The following is a 15,297-nucleotide window of genomic DNA, read 5'->3' as shown; positions in this document are numbered from 1 at the left end:
GACCTTGGCCGGGCGCGGGTCCCCGGGGAGGGGCGGAGCGCGGCGCCCGGCGGGCGGGGACGGGCGGGGACGGGCGCGGGCGCGGCGGCGGCGGCGGCGGCGGCGGCTCGGGCGGGCGGGCGGCGGGCGCGCGGGGGGCGGCGGCGCCCGAGCGGACACGAGCCGGCCAGCAGCAGCCGCGGCGGCGCCGCAGGACGAGCGCCCAGGTAGGCGGCCTGGGCGGGGGGCCGGGGCGCCGGGCCCCGCCGCCCCCCACGCGCGCGCCCCTCCTTTGTCCGAGCCCCACCCTCCCGGCCGCGGGGCCGGGCCCTCCTCCTCCCGGCGGCCCCCCCACCGGAGCCCCCTCCCCAGATCCGAGGGGCCCTGGCCCTCGGCGCGCCCACCTTGGACAGCTCCCCCTCCGCGCCCTCCCGCCCCCGCGGTACTTGCCGGGCGCCCCTGGGCCAAGCCGGCCCCTCCCCCAGGTCCAGCGCGGGGCCCCTCTCTGGGTGGGTCGGTCCCGCTCAGTCAGAGCCCCCTCCGCGCGGGGCCAGTTGGGCCCTGGGCCCGTCTTCCCGCGGGGCACCGGCTCAGCTTCCCGCCCCTCGGCCGAACCAAGCCCCTCGCCCGGGAGCCCCTCCCCTGGTCGGGCCCTTCCCCCACCACTGAGATCCTCCGCTGGCCAAGGGGAGCCCCGTGGGCAGGTCCCCTGAGTGTGCCTCCCCTCCCTCAGGCCCCCTGTCATCCAACCCCTAGGTCCCTAAGCCAGACCCCTCCCCCCATTTGGTTGAGCCCTGCGTGTGTGTGTGTGTGTGTGTGTGTGTGTGTGTGTGTGTGTGTGTGTGTGTGTCCTATGCCCTCCCCTGGGCCCCGGCCTGTTCTCCTGGCCCCAGGAGTGTTGGGGAGGGCTGCCTTGCACAGGAGGAGGTCTGTGTAGCCAACCAGGGCCCAGTTCAAATCCTGCTCTGCTCTGTGACCTTGAGCTAGTCCCCCCCCACACCCCTGGAGCCTCCTGCCGTGCCCCCTACCCCCACCCCGCAGGAGGAGGAAGAGGGTGAGATTCAAACAGCACAAGGTAGGTGCCTGGCATGGGTTATTGAATGGGGGCTCCTACCCCAGGGTCGCAGGGCCCTTTCTAGAGGACACCATGCTGAGGGGCCTGGAGTCCTGCCAGGGGGTCTGCACCCAGAGCAGGACAAGGGCGGTCTGGGTCTCCCAGCCAGTCATGGCGGTGCCTGGCTGCACACTCACGTGCCCACTTCTCTGGGTGCCCACCCAGGGAAGGGCAGTGCCTGCCGAGCTGGCCGGTGCCCCTCGCCACCCCCCTCCCCCGCCACCGGCTCCCAATGGTGAGAATTGCTATGCACATCACCACCGTGCCTATCCGGTCTACTAGGAGGTAGTACTGGGAAGCCTGTAGAGGCAGGCCTGGCACGTAAGTGGGGTATGTGTCTGCTGTTACTTTTATCGTTCTGTCTCTGGCGAACCTGGTACCTGTGATCCTTCAGAACCTGCCCTGAGCCCTGGTGATTGACAGTTACGACCGCCCATCTTTACCGGGAGCCCCCGTGTGCCGGGAGCCTGGCCACGGGCTTTATCCGGCTCCCACAGTGCTCGCCCCAGCAACCTGTGGAGCAGGCAGTGTGCCTGCTCACATTCACAAAGGACAAAACCACGGCTTGGGGGCCCCAGCTGACCTTCCCGGGTTCTCCCCACCTGGTCTTACACCCCTACACACCCGAGGGAGGTGACTCGGTCCAGGTGCGATCTTATGTCTCCTCTCTCCCACTGTGGACCTACCTCCGTACTCAGGGACCCGCAGAGACAGCTGGGAAGAAAGAAGGGAAGGGGTGTCCCGCTCTTCCTAAGTAAGGACATAGGCTGGGGACAGGCCTTCTGCTATCCCCACCCCCCCCCGCAGCCCAGGGCTCTCCCCTCACCTCCGTCCTTTCAGGTTTGTTGTGCTGTGTGAGCTCCTGAGGCCACTGGACCTCTCTGACTACAGGTGCAGAGAGACATGATAGGGGGATGCCCTTTCAGGAGGTTCTGTTCCTACAGACAACAGCAGACCCGAACCGGAGGCCAGGACAGGCCAGACTATCCTCTGGGTGCAGAGTGCAGAAAGTAGGGACCTTTCTCTCTGGGCTCAGTTTAGTTTTCTCACCTGCAATCTGGGCTGCTAGCAGAAATCAGGGCCACGATTTGCAAGATTGTGACTCTTGGACCTCCAGCATCAGGATCGCACTTACGGGATAAGAGAGGGGAGCGGCTTTACAGTGCAAGTTCCCTGGGCCACCAGGTTTGTCACTTGCGGGCCCAAGCGGACAGGCCTGTTAAAGACACGCGGTTCCCGTGAGCTTCAGGGGCCTCTGGGCTGGGGGAAGGGCAGGGAGCCTGTGGTTGTCGGAGAGAGGCACCAGGTCACCCACTTCACGGAAGAGGACACTGAGGCTCAGGGTCACAGAGCCAGGTCTGCTGGCCTCTAAGAACTCACGGCCGTCCTGGGAAGGGAAGGAGAAGCCAGGGCAGCCTGGGGGAGGGGGGACGTGCAGGTGGGGAAAGAAGTTTGTGCACTGCACGCCGCATCCCTGCACCTCTTCCAGCCCAGGGTCCCCTGGGAAGGAGCTTGGGCCCCAGGTTGTGTCGGGGCTGGGAAGCAAGCGAAGGAGGCTGGCTCCAAGCCTGCCTGCAGGGTAGAGTTGCCAAGTCAGCCAAATCAACCAGAGGGCCTTCCCAGGATGCGGGAGAAGCGCCGTCTCCTCTGAGAAGCTGCCCCTTGTGCCGTATCACCTCACCCCCAGGGGCCCAGAGCCGTCCCCCTCCTGCCCGGGGCCTTTCGTGCCTGACACTCCTCTCTGTGCAGGGTCGGTCTGGGGTTCTAGCAGCTGGCACGAGCCCTCCCGGCCCTGACCCCCACCCACCGCGTGGAAGATGCCTGAACAGAGCAACGACTACCGAGTGGTGGTGTTCGGGGCGGGCGGCGTGGGCAAGAGCTCGCTGGTGCTTCGCTTCGTCAAGGGCACGTTCCGGGACACCTACATCCCCACCATCGAGGACACCTACCGGCAGGTGATCAGCTGCGACAAGAGCGTATGCACGCTGCAGATCACCGACACCACGGGCAGCCACCAGTTCCCGGCCATGCAGCGGCTGTCCATCTCCAAGGGCCACGCCTTCATCCTGGTCTACTCCATCACCAGCAAGCAGTCGCTGGAGGAGCTGGGGCCCATCTACAAGCTCATCGTGCAGATCAAGGGCAGCGTAGAGGACATCCCCGTCATGCTGGTGGGCAACAAGTGCGATGAGACACAGCGGGAGGTGGACACCCGCGAGGCCCAGGCCGTGGCCCAGGAGTGGAAGTGCGCCTTCATGGAGACGTCGGCCAAGATGAACTACAACGTCAAGGAGCTTTTCCAGGAGCTGCTGACGCTGGAGACGCGCCGAAACATGAGCCTGAACATCGACGGCAAGCGCTCCAGCAAACAGAAGAGGACAGACCGCGTCAAGGGCAAATGCGTCCTCATGTGAGCCCGGGACGCCCGCCACCGGCCGGTCCAAGCCTCTCCCAAAGCCCCTGCTCCTCCTCCTCCTCCTCCTCCTCCTCCTCCAGCCCTCTGCTCCCGTCCCTCGATCGTCCCCGCCATCCTCCCCCTTCTCCTTCTCTCTCCCTCTCATCTCTCTTCTTCCCTTCCTTCATCCAACACCTCTGCGGGGGGGGGGGGGGGAACCGAGGCCCCAGTGAGCCCACGGCAGGTCTGGGGCTCCAACCTGGCTCTGCCGCACGGCTCTGCCTTCCCTCCTTCTCTGCCCCCCAGCCCTGTCTGCACCCCCCAAAGCCCAGTGCTGGAGGTGGCCCCCTGGATCCGCACATGAGAAAATGGGGAAGCTGCCCGTCCCCGCTGAGCCTGAGGACGCCAGGTCTCCCCTGTCTCTGCCCATCTCTGTCTCTTTCCCTTGGGTGCCCCGAGCCAGACCTGTGTCTCCCCCATTAGATCACTGTGACCTTGCTGGGGGCGGGGGGGGAGAGTTGAAATGCACATGGACCTCAGAGTTCGGTTCCTCCTTTTTGGTGTTTAATATACACTGCCCCTGCTCCACCCTTCGTGACTTCTGGCCTGTGCCCCCACCCCAGGTCCCAGATCAGTCCTCACCTCTGTCCCCACAGCCTCGGTTCGGGGGTGGGGGCAGGGGGGGGAGGCTTGCAGGATGGGTCTCAGGCCACCAGGCAATAACCACAGAGCCTGCGACAGCACCCCGCCAGCCTGGAGTCCCACGGCTCGCCCAGCCTGAGGTGAGGCTGGGGTGCAGGTAGGGGAGGCCTAGGACTGGCCCATGGCCACAGCACAACCCAAGGGGACTGTCCAGCGTGAATATGGAGGGTGTCCCCAGACAACGGCCCACAGACTGGCACAGTGTGTCACCACCGAGCCTCAGGCAGGGGGACATGGGGTGCTGGGGAGGCGGTACCCGGGGCCCCATCCAGGGACAGGCGGCTGGACCCAGCACCAGCAGGATCTGAGGGGGCTCAAGGCAGAGTCTGTCTCCCACCAGCTGTGCCCCAGAGAGAGGGGGTCTGCCCAGGAAGGCGTGTCTCCTGGGGTCAGGGCTTTACCTCCGCCAGGAGATTCTGAGTGCTCCAGACAGTCTAGATAACGCCACACTCATGGGACCCCGTGGGACTGTGTCTGACAAGCCATGAAGTGGGCTGTAGGCCTGGGGGGGAGGGGGTGCGGTGACCATGGGTGGTGCATTTGTGCAACTTGGCGTGGACAGGCAGATGGCTTGTGTCTACGCTTACACTCGTGTGTGTTTGTGTGTGTGTGTGTGGCTGTCATTCGGGTAGGGTGTTACTGTGGTAGTCTGTATATGTAATGATGGTGTAGGCTACACGTAGGGGTGGGCAGTGCAATTGTCCATAGGAGTGGATATTTGTGTTGGTGGGAACCTTTGTACCAGCGTGTGATTGTAAGTGACCGTATTTGGGGGAGCGGGGGACGTGGCTCATAGGACAGTGTCTGTAAACCGTTTCGTTCTGCCTGAGGAACACGAGGCCTGTCTGACTTTGTAGCAAGGGGGCTCTCGGCTCGAACTCTGTATCAGTCAGATGATGCTGCCTAACAAACACATGGCCACAAATCAGCAACTTGAAACAACACACGTTTATCACCTCCATCCCTGTGGGTCAGGAGCCTGGGGGTGGCTCACCTCGTCTCCTACTTGGGACCTCACGAGGCTGCGATCGGAGCACGGGCTGGCTGCAGTCTCATCTGAAGGCTGAGCGGGGAACCGTGCGCTCCCAAGCTCACACGGCTGTTGGCAACATTCAGTCTTCTGCTGTCACGGGACCAAGGGGCTCAGAGGCTCGCTGGACGACAGCCAGAGCCACCCTCGGCTCCTCGCCACATGGATCTCAACCTGGGGTTGCTGGCAGCGTTGGGACTGACCCGTGTGTGTGTGCGCACGTGTGAGAGAGAAAGGCCCTGTGGCTGGACAGTCGTGCGACTGCGTGGGGACTGTTCGTAGGCAAGAGGGGCTGTTCGTGTCCATCTTGGTAGCAGCGTGTTTGACTTTCCCTGTGTCCGTGTGACTCCACAAATGTTTACTGAGCACACTGTGTAGAGAGGGAGGGAGTGTGTGTGTGCACGTGTGTGTCACCACCTGGCACGTGGACGGGCCCTTGGAAGAGCTGGCAGCATCCTGCCTGGGCACAGCTGGGCTCCTTCATCCTGTGGCGGGTCCAGGGCCCAACAGCATCTGGTGATGCTCCCCCCACCCCCACCCTGGGAGCTTTTCCTGGGCCTTGCCGGGCAGGTGTCTGCAGCCCTTTCTCAGGGACACACCCTGATAGCACAATCTCCCTGAGACCCCGCCCACCTCCAGGCCTTTCCCACCCCAGGCCCTGGTTCCCTGGGGAGAGGGATCCTGCAGCAGGAGGGGTAGGAGCCTGCGCCTGCTGCTGGCCCTTCCTGCCTGGGCATCCCTTGTCCTGGGGACCGTGCCAGGTCATGCTTGCTGTGGTTCCACCCCTGCCCCTTCTCCCCCCCGCATGTGGGTGCCCCCTGCCCCCCATTGTGGGGTCTGTGTAGCATTTGCTCTAGAAATAGTCTTCCTGCAATAAAGAAGTGGATCCTGCATTCCCCATCAGTGTCCTTTCTTTTGGGGGGGGGGAGGCAGCCCTGCAAAAGATGAGAAACGTGAAGGGTGGGGGCAAGTGATGAGGAGGAGGTGAGGGATGAAGGATGGAGGAGGTGGGGGATGGGGGTGAAGGGTGGGGACAGAGGGAGGGGCTGTGGGAAGAGGTCGAACGTTTGCCACGAAGACAGTTCAGCATTCCCCCCGGGGGGCCCCCCCACAAGAGACCTCACAGGCGCTGCTGGAGCCCATCCTCCCTGCAGCCACTTGTGAGGAACGAGCAGGTGCATCGAGCCGCCTTTCACACGGGGAGGAATCCGCGGGGCCCAGCTTCCCCATCTGCTAAATGTTGGCTTGGGGCAGAGTTTGCAAACTGACGAGCAGGGGCAAGATGAGGGTGAGAAGACTGAGGCACTCGCTAGGAGCACAGAACTTGAGTGGGGGATGCCAAGAACTCAGCCACGGAGATACATATGTCAAAGCAGTGTTTAATGCAAAGGAAACCGTGGTGAACACATACCGATGTTTTAAATAAAGACAGGATCTGTCAGGGCCTGGGAGAAGCAAAGCTCCTGGCTGGTCCAAGTGCAACGTCAGATCTTGTCTTTCCTAAAATTTTGGTATTTTGTTCTTCCTGGATCATTTCTGCATTTATTTTGAATTTTTAAAATATTGCAGTAGCACAGTATTTATCTTGATAGCAGGGTTTTGGTTTGTTTTTCATGGGGCCCCTTTAGGCTTTGGACTTGAGGAAAGTGCTTGCCTCACCGCAGTCCCGGTCCTGCTCTGTCTTTAGGGCCACATGATGATGCCCTTGAGTGCTCAGCCACGTCACCCAAGTGGCCCAGGAATGGCCAGACCTTCCTTCTGATCTTTCAAGGGTGCCTGGAAATCCAGATTTCTTCCTGTGAAACGTCCTTATTTTTAAATGTTGGCAACAAACTTACACTTTTAAAGCACTCTGGGGCCACATCTCATCCGAGGGCCACCAATCTGTGACCCTCGTTTAGGTAACAATTCCTTTGTGGAGATGTGGACTGTGGAGTGAGAGGCTGGGCCCCAGGCACTTGGTTCTCTCTGTGCACTGCAAAGGGTGATCGGGAGGTTCCTGCAGGGAAGACAGGAGCCCTGTGGGGGCTCAGCTGGGAGGCCAGAGGCTCAGATCACAGAATGTCAGCTTTGCAGAAAGTTCTAGAAGTCCCAGAATCTGGAGGTCCGTCATCCCCTGTGAGAAATTCTCCCCTCCGTGATTGCTGGATAATTTTGGAGACAAACCGCACGTGTTTCAACATCACCGGGGGGGGGGGGCTTATTAAAAATACACATTCCCCTTCAAAAAAATAAACATGCACATTCCAGGGGTCCAGTTCTTATAGGATTCTGTACCATTCAGTGTGGGTGGGTGCCTTGGAAGGTGCTTATTTATTTATTTTATTATTATTATTTTTTAATCTTTATTTTTTTATTTTTGAGAGAGAGAGAGTGAGCGGGGGAGGAACAGAGAGAGGGAGACACAGAATCCTAAGCAAGCTGCAGTTTCTCTGAGCTGTCAGCACAGAGCCCGACATGGGGCTCAGGCTCACGGACTGTGAGATCACGACCCCAGCTGAAGTCAGCCTAAGTCAGACGTTTAACCGACTAAGCCACCCAGGTGCCCCAGCTGCTTTTTTAGATCCAGGCCCAGGAGTTAGGAAATTGAGAAACCCTGGAAATTATGAGCTAGGCTTAGGCAAATGACCTTGGGTTTAACTTCTCTGAGACTCGGTTACCGCCGCTGTAAAACGCAGACAATGGAATTTCACCTCTTAGCCTTATGCAGAAGATTCAAAATAAGGGAGCAGTTATTACTGTCCTGCTGGTTAGGAAGCGATACACTTCTCCCTCAAGTGAGGCTAGGATGTTGGATTCGAACTCGCAGCCCCGCTGGGGATTCGAATTCGCGAAGCGCCTCGCACCCCGCTGACGTCATCGAGTCACCTCTGGAAATCCGCTGGTCGTCAGCAGTGGAGTCCACCACAGCGGGACTATTTGCATATTAGCATAGCGCCGCCCCCCACGCCGTGCTCTTCGTTCGCGGGTGGCCAGCGGCGGTGCCATTCAGCGCTCCGCCTCCTGGCCCCGCCCACATCGCGGGCACCGCCCCCTCGCCTGCGCGCAGCCTACCCCGCTGCCTGCCCTGCGCCCCGCCCCGGCCGGGGCCTCCCGCCGCCGAGGCTCTCGATTGGCCGAGCTGGCCGCCAGTGCCCGCCCCCCGGGAGTAGGCCCCGCCCTGCGGTGGGAGCGGGCGCTCGCCGGCTAGGCAGCGGGTTCGGCTGCGCGGCGGGGCTGAGGCGGCCGCGGCGGCCGGAGCGCAGGTAAGGGCGCTCGCAACCGCGGGCCGGGCCGGGTTCCGCCGCCCTCGCCTCGGGCCCGGGGGACAGGGTGCGGCCGGGGAGGAGGGCTGGCGGGGGCGGCCAGCCCAGGGAGGGCGCTCCGATTTGGCCGCGGACCGAGTTGGGGGTCGGAGTCAGCTGAGGAAGGGGCTTGGGCCGGGGGTCCGGGCTGGAGTTGGGGGTCGCGGTCAGTGAGGAAGGGGCTGGGGTAGGGGTGCTGGCCAGAGCTGGGGGGTCGTGTTCAGTGAGGAAGGGGCTGGGGGTGGGGGTCCTGGCCAGAGTTGGGGGTCGCGGACCGTGAGGAAGGGGCTGGGGTGGGGGTCCTGGCCAGAGTTGGGGGTCGCGGACCGTGAGGAAGGGGCTGGGGTGGGGGTCCTGGCCAGAGTTGGGGGTCGTGTTCAGTGAGGAAGGGGCTGGGGGTGGGGGTCCTGGCCAGAGTTGGGGGTCGCGGACCGTGAGGAAGGGGCTGGGGTGGGGGTCCTGGCCAGAGTTGGGGGTCGCGGACCGTGAGGAAGGGGCTGGGGTGGGGGTCCTGGCCAGAGTTGGGGGTCGTGGACAGTGAGGAAGGGGCTGGGTCGGGGGGTCTAGGCCAGAGTTGGGGGTCACGGTCAGTGAGATAGGGGCTGGGGTGGGGGTCCGGGCCAGAGTTGGGGGTCGCGGACCATGAGGAAGGGGCTGGGGTGGGGGTCCTGGCCAGAGTTGGGGGTCGCGGACCGTGAGGAAGGGGCTGGGGTGGGGGTCCTGGCCAGAGTTGGGGGTCGCGGACCGTGAGGAAGGGGCTGGGGTGGGGGTCCAGGCCAGAGTTGGGGGTCGCAGACCATGAGGAAGGGGCTGGGGTGGGGGTCCTGGCCAGAGCTGGGGGTCGTGGACAGTGAGGAAGGGGCTGGGGTGGGGGTCCTGTTTCCTGGCTGGAGTTGGGGAGTCGTGTTCAGTGAGGAAGGGTCCGGGGGTCTAGGCTGGGGTTGGGGGTCGCGGTCAATGAGGAAGGGGCTGGGGCCAGGGCCCCGGCTGGAGTTGGGGGTCAGAGTCAGCAGAGGAGGGTCTGGGGCTGTAATTAGGGTCTGGGCTTGGATTGGGATGGAGGTCCTCTGAGGAGGGGGGTGGGGGTGGATTGGGGGCTGGGCCAGCAGGGGAAGGGGATCAGGGTTAGAGTTGAAGGTGGAGGTTATTTGAACCGGGGCTGGGAGTGGAGTTGCGGACCGGGGGAGGGGTGATTGAGGAGTCCCTGGTGAGGGTGAGCTCAGAAAGGGGGCACTGGGAGGGGAGGGCTGAGGCATGAGGGTAAGGCCGGCCACTTTGAGTAGGAGTCCCAGGGCCGTGGGGACCCATGCTGGAGGCATAGAGGGCTGGGAAGCCTGTGCAGGTGTTTGGGGGGGGGTGTGCCTAGTCAGGAGGAAATGGGGGGTCTTGGTCAGCTACTAGTATCGTGGAAGCCACTCGCCCCCTACTTTTTGGAGGCTGATCATTTGGTGTCGAAGGTGGGGAGGCAGAGACCCTGTGGCAACAGTGAGCAGGAGGAGACATGGGTCCAGCATACTTTGGGGGGGCTGCTCCTAGGACGTAGGGTGTAAGGAGAACGAATGTCCTGGAAGCAGAAAGCCTCGTGTCGGGGACTGAATATTTCAGGAATTTTTGGGCTCAGGAGTCGAGGAACCAAGGTGGGAGTTTTGGGGACGACGGTATTGACAGATGTGGGGATGTGGGTGGCACTTTGTTTTTCCTGGGGGGCGGGGGTTGCTAGGGGCTGGAAGGTGGGTGGGAGAAGGCAGGCGTGAGGACGCGCGGCTCGGAGGCTCCCACTGCTGCTAGGGGTCCAGGATGCAGTTCAGAAACGTGTCCCGTCGGATGCTGAGGTCTTGCAGAAATGCAGAGTGGAGTGGGCTCGGGAAGGCCGGCCTGCGGTCCCCCCTTCAGCTCCAGCTGCTCCGGGAGTCTGCCTTGCTTGTCCGTGAAATGGGTGTAAGAAAGCAGCAGGAGGCACCTCACAGGGCTGCTGGGGGATCAGAAGAGGGAAGGTGCCACCCAGCACGCTCCTGGCACGTGGCGAGGGGACGTGAGACATCGATAATAATGTTCTAAATTAAGGCTTTTTTGGGAGGGGGGGAAGGTGGGTGGATAGAATTACTGCGTTGTCACAGAGGGTGGGGGAGGGAAGGAATCAGCTGGAGCTTGACTCTAGTCCTTCAGCCTTGGGGTGCAGTTGACAGTCACCCCTGAAGCTTTAAGACAGAATTTCCGGAGGGGAAAGAAAGGTCCGTGTCGTTAAAAGTGAGGAAAAAACGAAAAAGGAAGAAGGTTCTGACACCAGGAGATTCAGAAGGTTTGTCCAGAAACAGGCACATCCACTTAAGAGAAGGCTGCACGGGTCATTCTGATTTAGGGGTACCCCCCCCAGGAGCCATTCCAACGTGTACCCCAGGGGTCGCAATCATATGCTCTTTAAATATGTGAGCTCTGCTTCTGGAGCTCATGTGATGGACCCGGGTCTCTCCACTCGGCATCGCCGACACTGGGGCAGGGCACCCGTTGGGGGTGTCCTGGGTGCTGTGGGGAGTGAGCAGCGCCCCTGGTCCCCACCTGCTCCATTCCAGGAGCGCCCCAAGTCGTGACAACCACAGACGTCCCCAGACGTCCCACTGCCCCCTGGGCGCAGAATCACCCCCGAGACCCAAGACCCAAGTTAGTTTCCCTTTTAAAGCCCACACGTCGTCACCTTTGATCCTTAGGAAGTTCAGCCATTCAGATTTGGGGTCGCCTTTCGATCACCCAGTGTTCTCGTTTTGAGTGGAAAACCGCACGTAGAGGCTTCTAGAAATGCTGCCTTCTCTCTCAGTGCGTCTTTTGTGTGACTTTCCAACCCTTGCTACCGTGATTTTATACACGGGGCGAATGGATACGTCGCAGGCATTGAGAGGCACCGGCGCGTTCGAGTCGTCTCCCCGTTTTTAACCCAGCGCATGAGGCTTCCAGAGACGCCACAGTTGTTTGGGCAAGTCTTGGTCTTATTTAGAAAATACCCGTGACTGATGCCATTGTTTCCTGTTTTTGTTCCGCGCTTCGTGAAGCCTGGGCCCTATGGTTTGAAGGGAGGGACGGCTGAATACGAATTACCCGAACACACAGACCCAGCTCCGTGTTTACAGAGTGGAGGCGTTATTTTTGTACACCACGTAGCAGAGTAAAAAGCTCCTTCTTCCGTTCAAGGTGTTGTTACGAATTTTCTCATTTGCATCTGGAAACCGATAACAGGCTTTAAAAAGAGGCATTTTACTAGGTCCTTCCTTCTCTTGAAGCTCTTTGTAGTTTCTTACAAAAGGGCTGTTGTGTGTGGCCTCCGTGACTTTGGAACTTTCTGGAGCTCTCTAGAGGGGACGGTTACCAGGATAGTTGTGGGATTGCCGGGCGTTGAGTTACAGCTGCCTTCCTTTGTGCCCCACGGTGGCAGCCAGTGGGTGACTGCCCAAGCGGAGTCTTTGTCCTGGGAGGGTTTGTCTCCCGTGCCACGCACGCCAGAGTCCCACGGCCCCTGCCATCCAGGGGGCCTCCCTCAGGTTCCCACGGGTCTTTTGGCCGGTTCTGGACCTCGCTTCCCATGGCTTCTGTCTTGGGCCACCCTTCGGCGTGGCCTCTCTCTCTACAGGCTCTGGAGAAAATTCACCGTGCGTGTTGCCCGCCACACCTTAGACACCAGGTGGAAGAGCCGAAAAGGTGGAGTCACTTGTCCCGGAGGGTCCCTTCCGTCCTCCCCCTGGTCCTCCCTGCCAGCTGGAGTGCAGGGGGGACTTGGGGCAGCTCTGAGACTCTTCCAGAAGCGGCTATTAGCTTTCCCTGGGAACTTGGCAAAGTAGAAGATCTTACTGCTTTTCACTTTTTAAATTGGGGTACAATTTCCATGTCATAAAACTCAGCCAGTTGAAGCATAGAGTTCAGTTTTCTGGGAAGTTTATGGAGCTGTGCAACCTTCCCCGTAAACCTTTAGAACCTTCCATCACCCCAGTAAGATCCCTATAAACGTTAACCATCACTCCCTGTTCCCCCCCTCCCCAGCCCCCGGCCCCCACGAGCCCCCCTTCCTGTCCCTGGATGAGCCCGTTCTGGACGTTTCACACGCGTGGACTCACACCCCGTGTGGCCTCTCGTGTCTGGTTCCCTCCCCGAGCGTCGTGTGTTCGGGGTCCGTCCGTGGGGCGGCGGGGGTGGGCGCCTCGCTCCTGTTCATGGGTGAGTAATATTCCACCCTGTGGCCAGACCATCCTTGTCTATCCGTTCGCCTGGCAGTGGGCTTCTGGGTTGCCCCCATGTTTTGGTACCGAACCATCAAGCTGCTATTTAAGTGGCTTTTTCCTGGCGCTTGGTGGCCTGTTCAGTTGAAGCTTGGGGGTGGCCCGGGTGTCAGCCATCCGAATTCTGCCTCTCTCTTTTCCGCCTGAGTGAAATGCTTCGCCGTCTCTGGTTCCACGCATGCTAGCTGGTGGGCTGGCTTCACGGCCCACTCAGCAGGTGGCTCCGCACGGCCAGAACCCGCTCTGTAAAGGCATAGACGTATCGTCAGTTCCCGGCCACCTCTACCAGCTCATCCCCCACTTGACAAGATCGAAATGCCTCGTGCAGCCTTGGTGGCACCACACAAGTTGGCCCCGCCTCACCTTTGCAGAGTGACCTTCACTTTGGCTGTAGGAACCCGCCCCTCCTGGTCCTCCCTGCCACCCGCCCAGCACTCCCCCTTTCCTGGATGGTGCGGTTTGCTGTCTCCTTTGTCTGAAGCCTGCCTTCCTTCCTTCCTTCCTCTCCCCAACAAAGGCTGCTTGTGTGCCTATTTTAAGCATCAGAACGGGTGCCAGGCTCCGGGAGTACCACGTGAATGAGACGCTTGTGTGCATGCGTGGGGAGGCGTGGAGACAGGGGACCCAGGGCCGTTCTGTCCCTGGCCTGCTGTCTGAGTGGGGGTCCCGGGGGGTGGTGGAGACAGGCCCAGGCCTGTGCATCCCAGGAACTCCATAAGTGCTGTGAGAAAGGAAGCCTTCTGGGGGCGGGGGGGGGGGGTCCTGCGTGAAGGACAGGCCAGAGACAAGCTTCACACTGGCCAGTTTGCCAGGTGGGGGGTGCAGCCCACCTTGTGCGAGCCCCGAGGCAGGGCTGAATCCTTCCACGTCATTTCCCTCAGGGTCTCCCCCTCGGCACTGCTGACATTTGGGTCAGGTTGTCCTCCATGGGGCGTCCTGCAGCATCCCTGACCCCACCCCCTCGAGGCCAGGAGCACCCCCATCACGATCACCGCAGATGTCCCCAGACATCACCCAGTGACCCCAGGGGAAATCCCCGCTGGTTGGGAACCATTGGGCTGAGCGATGATTTTATGAATCTGTGATCAGATTAAAGTAAAAAGGCACATTGGGGCTTTTTTTTTAAAAATAGACTTTATTTTTTAAAGCAGTTTTAGGTCCACAACCAATTTGAGCAGAAGGATTTTCTGTGTCCCCCTTGGCCCCCACCCCCCAGCAGGCCCCCACACTATCAAAGTCCCCCGTGAGATGGGGCATTTGTTACAGGTGGTGAGCCTACAGCCGTGTCCTTAGGCTCACTGTTGGTGGTGTAGTGTGGGTTTGGGCTGATTCATAAAGACACATATCCGCCATTAGGGTCCCACACGGAGTGGTTTCACTGCCCTAAAACATCCCCTGTGCCCCACCGATTCATCCCCTCCTCCCCCCTCCCCCCCCCCCCCCCCCCCCCCCCCCCGCCACACACACACTATTTTGCTTTTATGGGCAAAGGGATAAGAATAGCATAGTAACCTTGAGTACCTTTTGGGAAAGATGTAACCCTGTAGCCTATGGAGTCTTCTGCGAATTATTCTATACTCTCCACACCAAGAAACTGTACTGTTGAATAGAAACAGGATTCTAGAGGGGCATCCGGGTGGCTCAGTTGGTTGAGCATCCAGCTTCAGCCCAGCTCACGATCTCACGGTTCGTGAGTTCAAGCCCCATGTCGGGCTCTGTGGCCGACAGCTCGGAGCCTGGAGCCCGCTTCCGATTCTGTGTCTCCCTCTCTCTCTGCCCCTCCCCTACTCGCACTCTGTCCCTCGCTCAAAAATAAATCAACATTAAAAAAAAAAAAAAAACTTTGTAAAACCATATAAACTGAAACAAACAAACAAACCGGATTCTAGAAACATGATCCCACCCTGTGTTGGTAATTGGAACCATTCGGCCAGCCACATTCAAAAAGGCAAAATAGGTGAGAGTAATCTTTTTTTTTAATTTTTTTTATTTTTTTTTTAACGTTTATTTATTTTTGAGACAGAGAGAGACAGAGCGTGAACAGGGGAGGGGCAGAGAGAGAGGGAGACACAGAATCAGAAGCAGGCTCCAGGCTCTGAGCCATCAGCCTAGAGCCTGACGCGGGGCTCGAACTCACGGACCGCGAGATTGTGACCTGAGCCGAAGTCGGAGGCTTAACCGACTGAGCCACCCAGGCGCCCCGAAAGTAATCTTAATGATATGTTTTACGTAACTCACGGTATGCAAAATACTAACATTGCAACGTGTAATCAACATAAAGAAGGTACGATCAAGCTACTTTCACTCTCTTGTATCAAGTTTTCAAAATCTAGTATGGATTCTGCACTTGCAGAGTTGTAAGTCTCAGGATCAGCCACATTTCAGGTGCTCGGTACCACGTGCGAGATGTCACAGGTGTAGGACGGGAATAGGGGAAATTTTAGGAGAAAATGGGACCTCTCCAGGCGTATGAATGTAGCTTAGCGTTTGGACACGTTGTGGGTCGTTTTTAGAGCTATTGAAGTATCTGC

At 59.9% G+C, this 15,297-nt stretch overlaps 2 protein-coding genes across 3 annotated transcripts in view; both read left to right on the top strand.

The window, feature by feature from the left end:
• The first annotated feature begins 88 nt into the window (after positions 1 to 88).
• Positions 89 to 6,113, top strand: DIRAS1 (DIRAS family GTPase 1). 2 transcript variants are annotated; one of them, XM_045491381.1, is made up of 2 exons: positions 89 to 206; positions 2,843 to 6,113. In XM_045491381.1, exon 2 carries the CDS (start codon positions 2,911 to 2,913, stop codon positions 3,505 to 3,507), a length of 597 nt encoding a protein of 198 aa, XP_045347337.1. In that variant the 5' UTR covers positions 89 to 206; positions 2,843 to 2,910; the 3' UTR covers positions 3,508 to 6,113. The 2 variants fall into 2 exon arrangements, with proteins under 2 accessions (XP_045347337.1, XP_045347338.1); XM_045491382.1 differs by lacking the exon at positions 89 to 206 and adding an exon at positions 256 to 1,054.
• A 2,301-nt stretch (positions 6,114 to 8,414) lies between these two features.
• GNG7 (G protein subunit gamma 7) overlaps positions 8,415 to 15,297 on the top strand; it is a 119,921-nt gene continuing 113,038 nt past the window's right edge. The window contains exon 1 of the mRNA XM_045491371.1: positions 8,415 to 8,465. The gene's annotated coding sequence lies outside the window, so the exon portion shown is untranslated. The remainder of the gene's footprint in view (positions 8,466 to 15,297) is intronic.

Source organism: Leopardus geoffroyi, chromosome A2 (assembly GCF_018350155.1).
Source record: "Leopardus geoffroyi isolate Oge1 chromosome A2, O.geoffroyi_Oge1_pat1.0, whole genome shotgun sequence".
Taxonomy (NCBI): domain Eukaryota; kingdom Metazoa; phylum Chordata; class Mammalia; order Carnivora; family Felidae; genus Leopardus; species Leopardus geoffroyi.
This window is presented reverse-complemented; position numbering and strand designations above follow the sequence as displayed.

Excerpts from the sequence above, each read along its gene's own strand:
- DIRAS1 (XM_045491381.1), top strand. The coding sequence starts at position 2,911 with ATGCCTGAACAGAGCAACGACTACCGAGTGGTGGTGTTCGGGGCGGGC.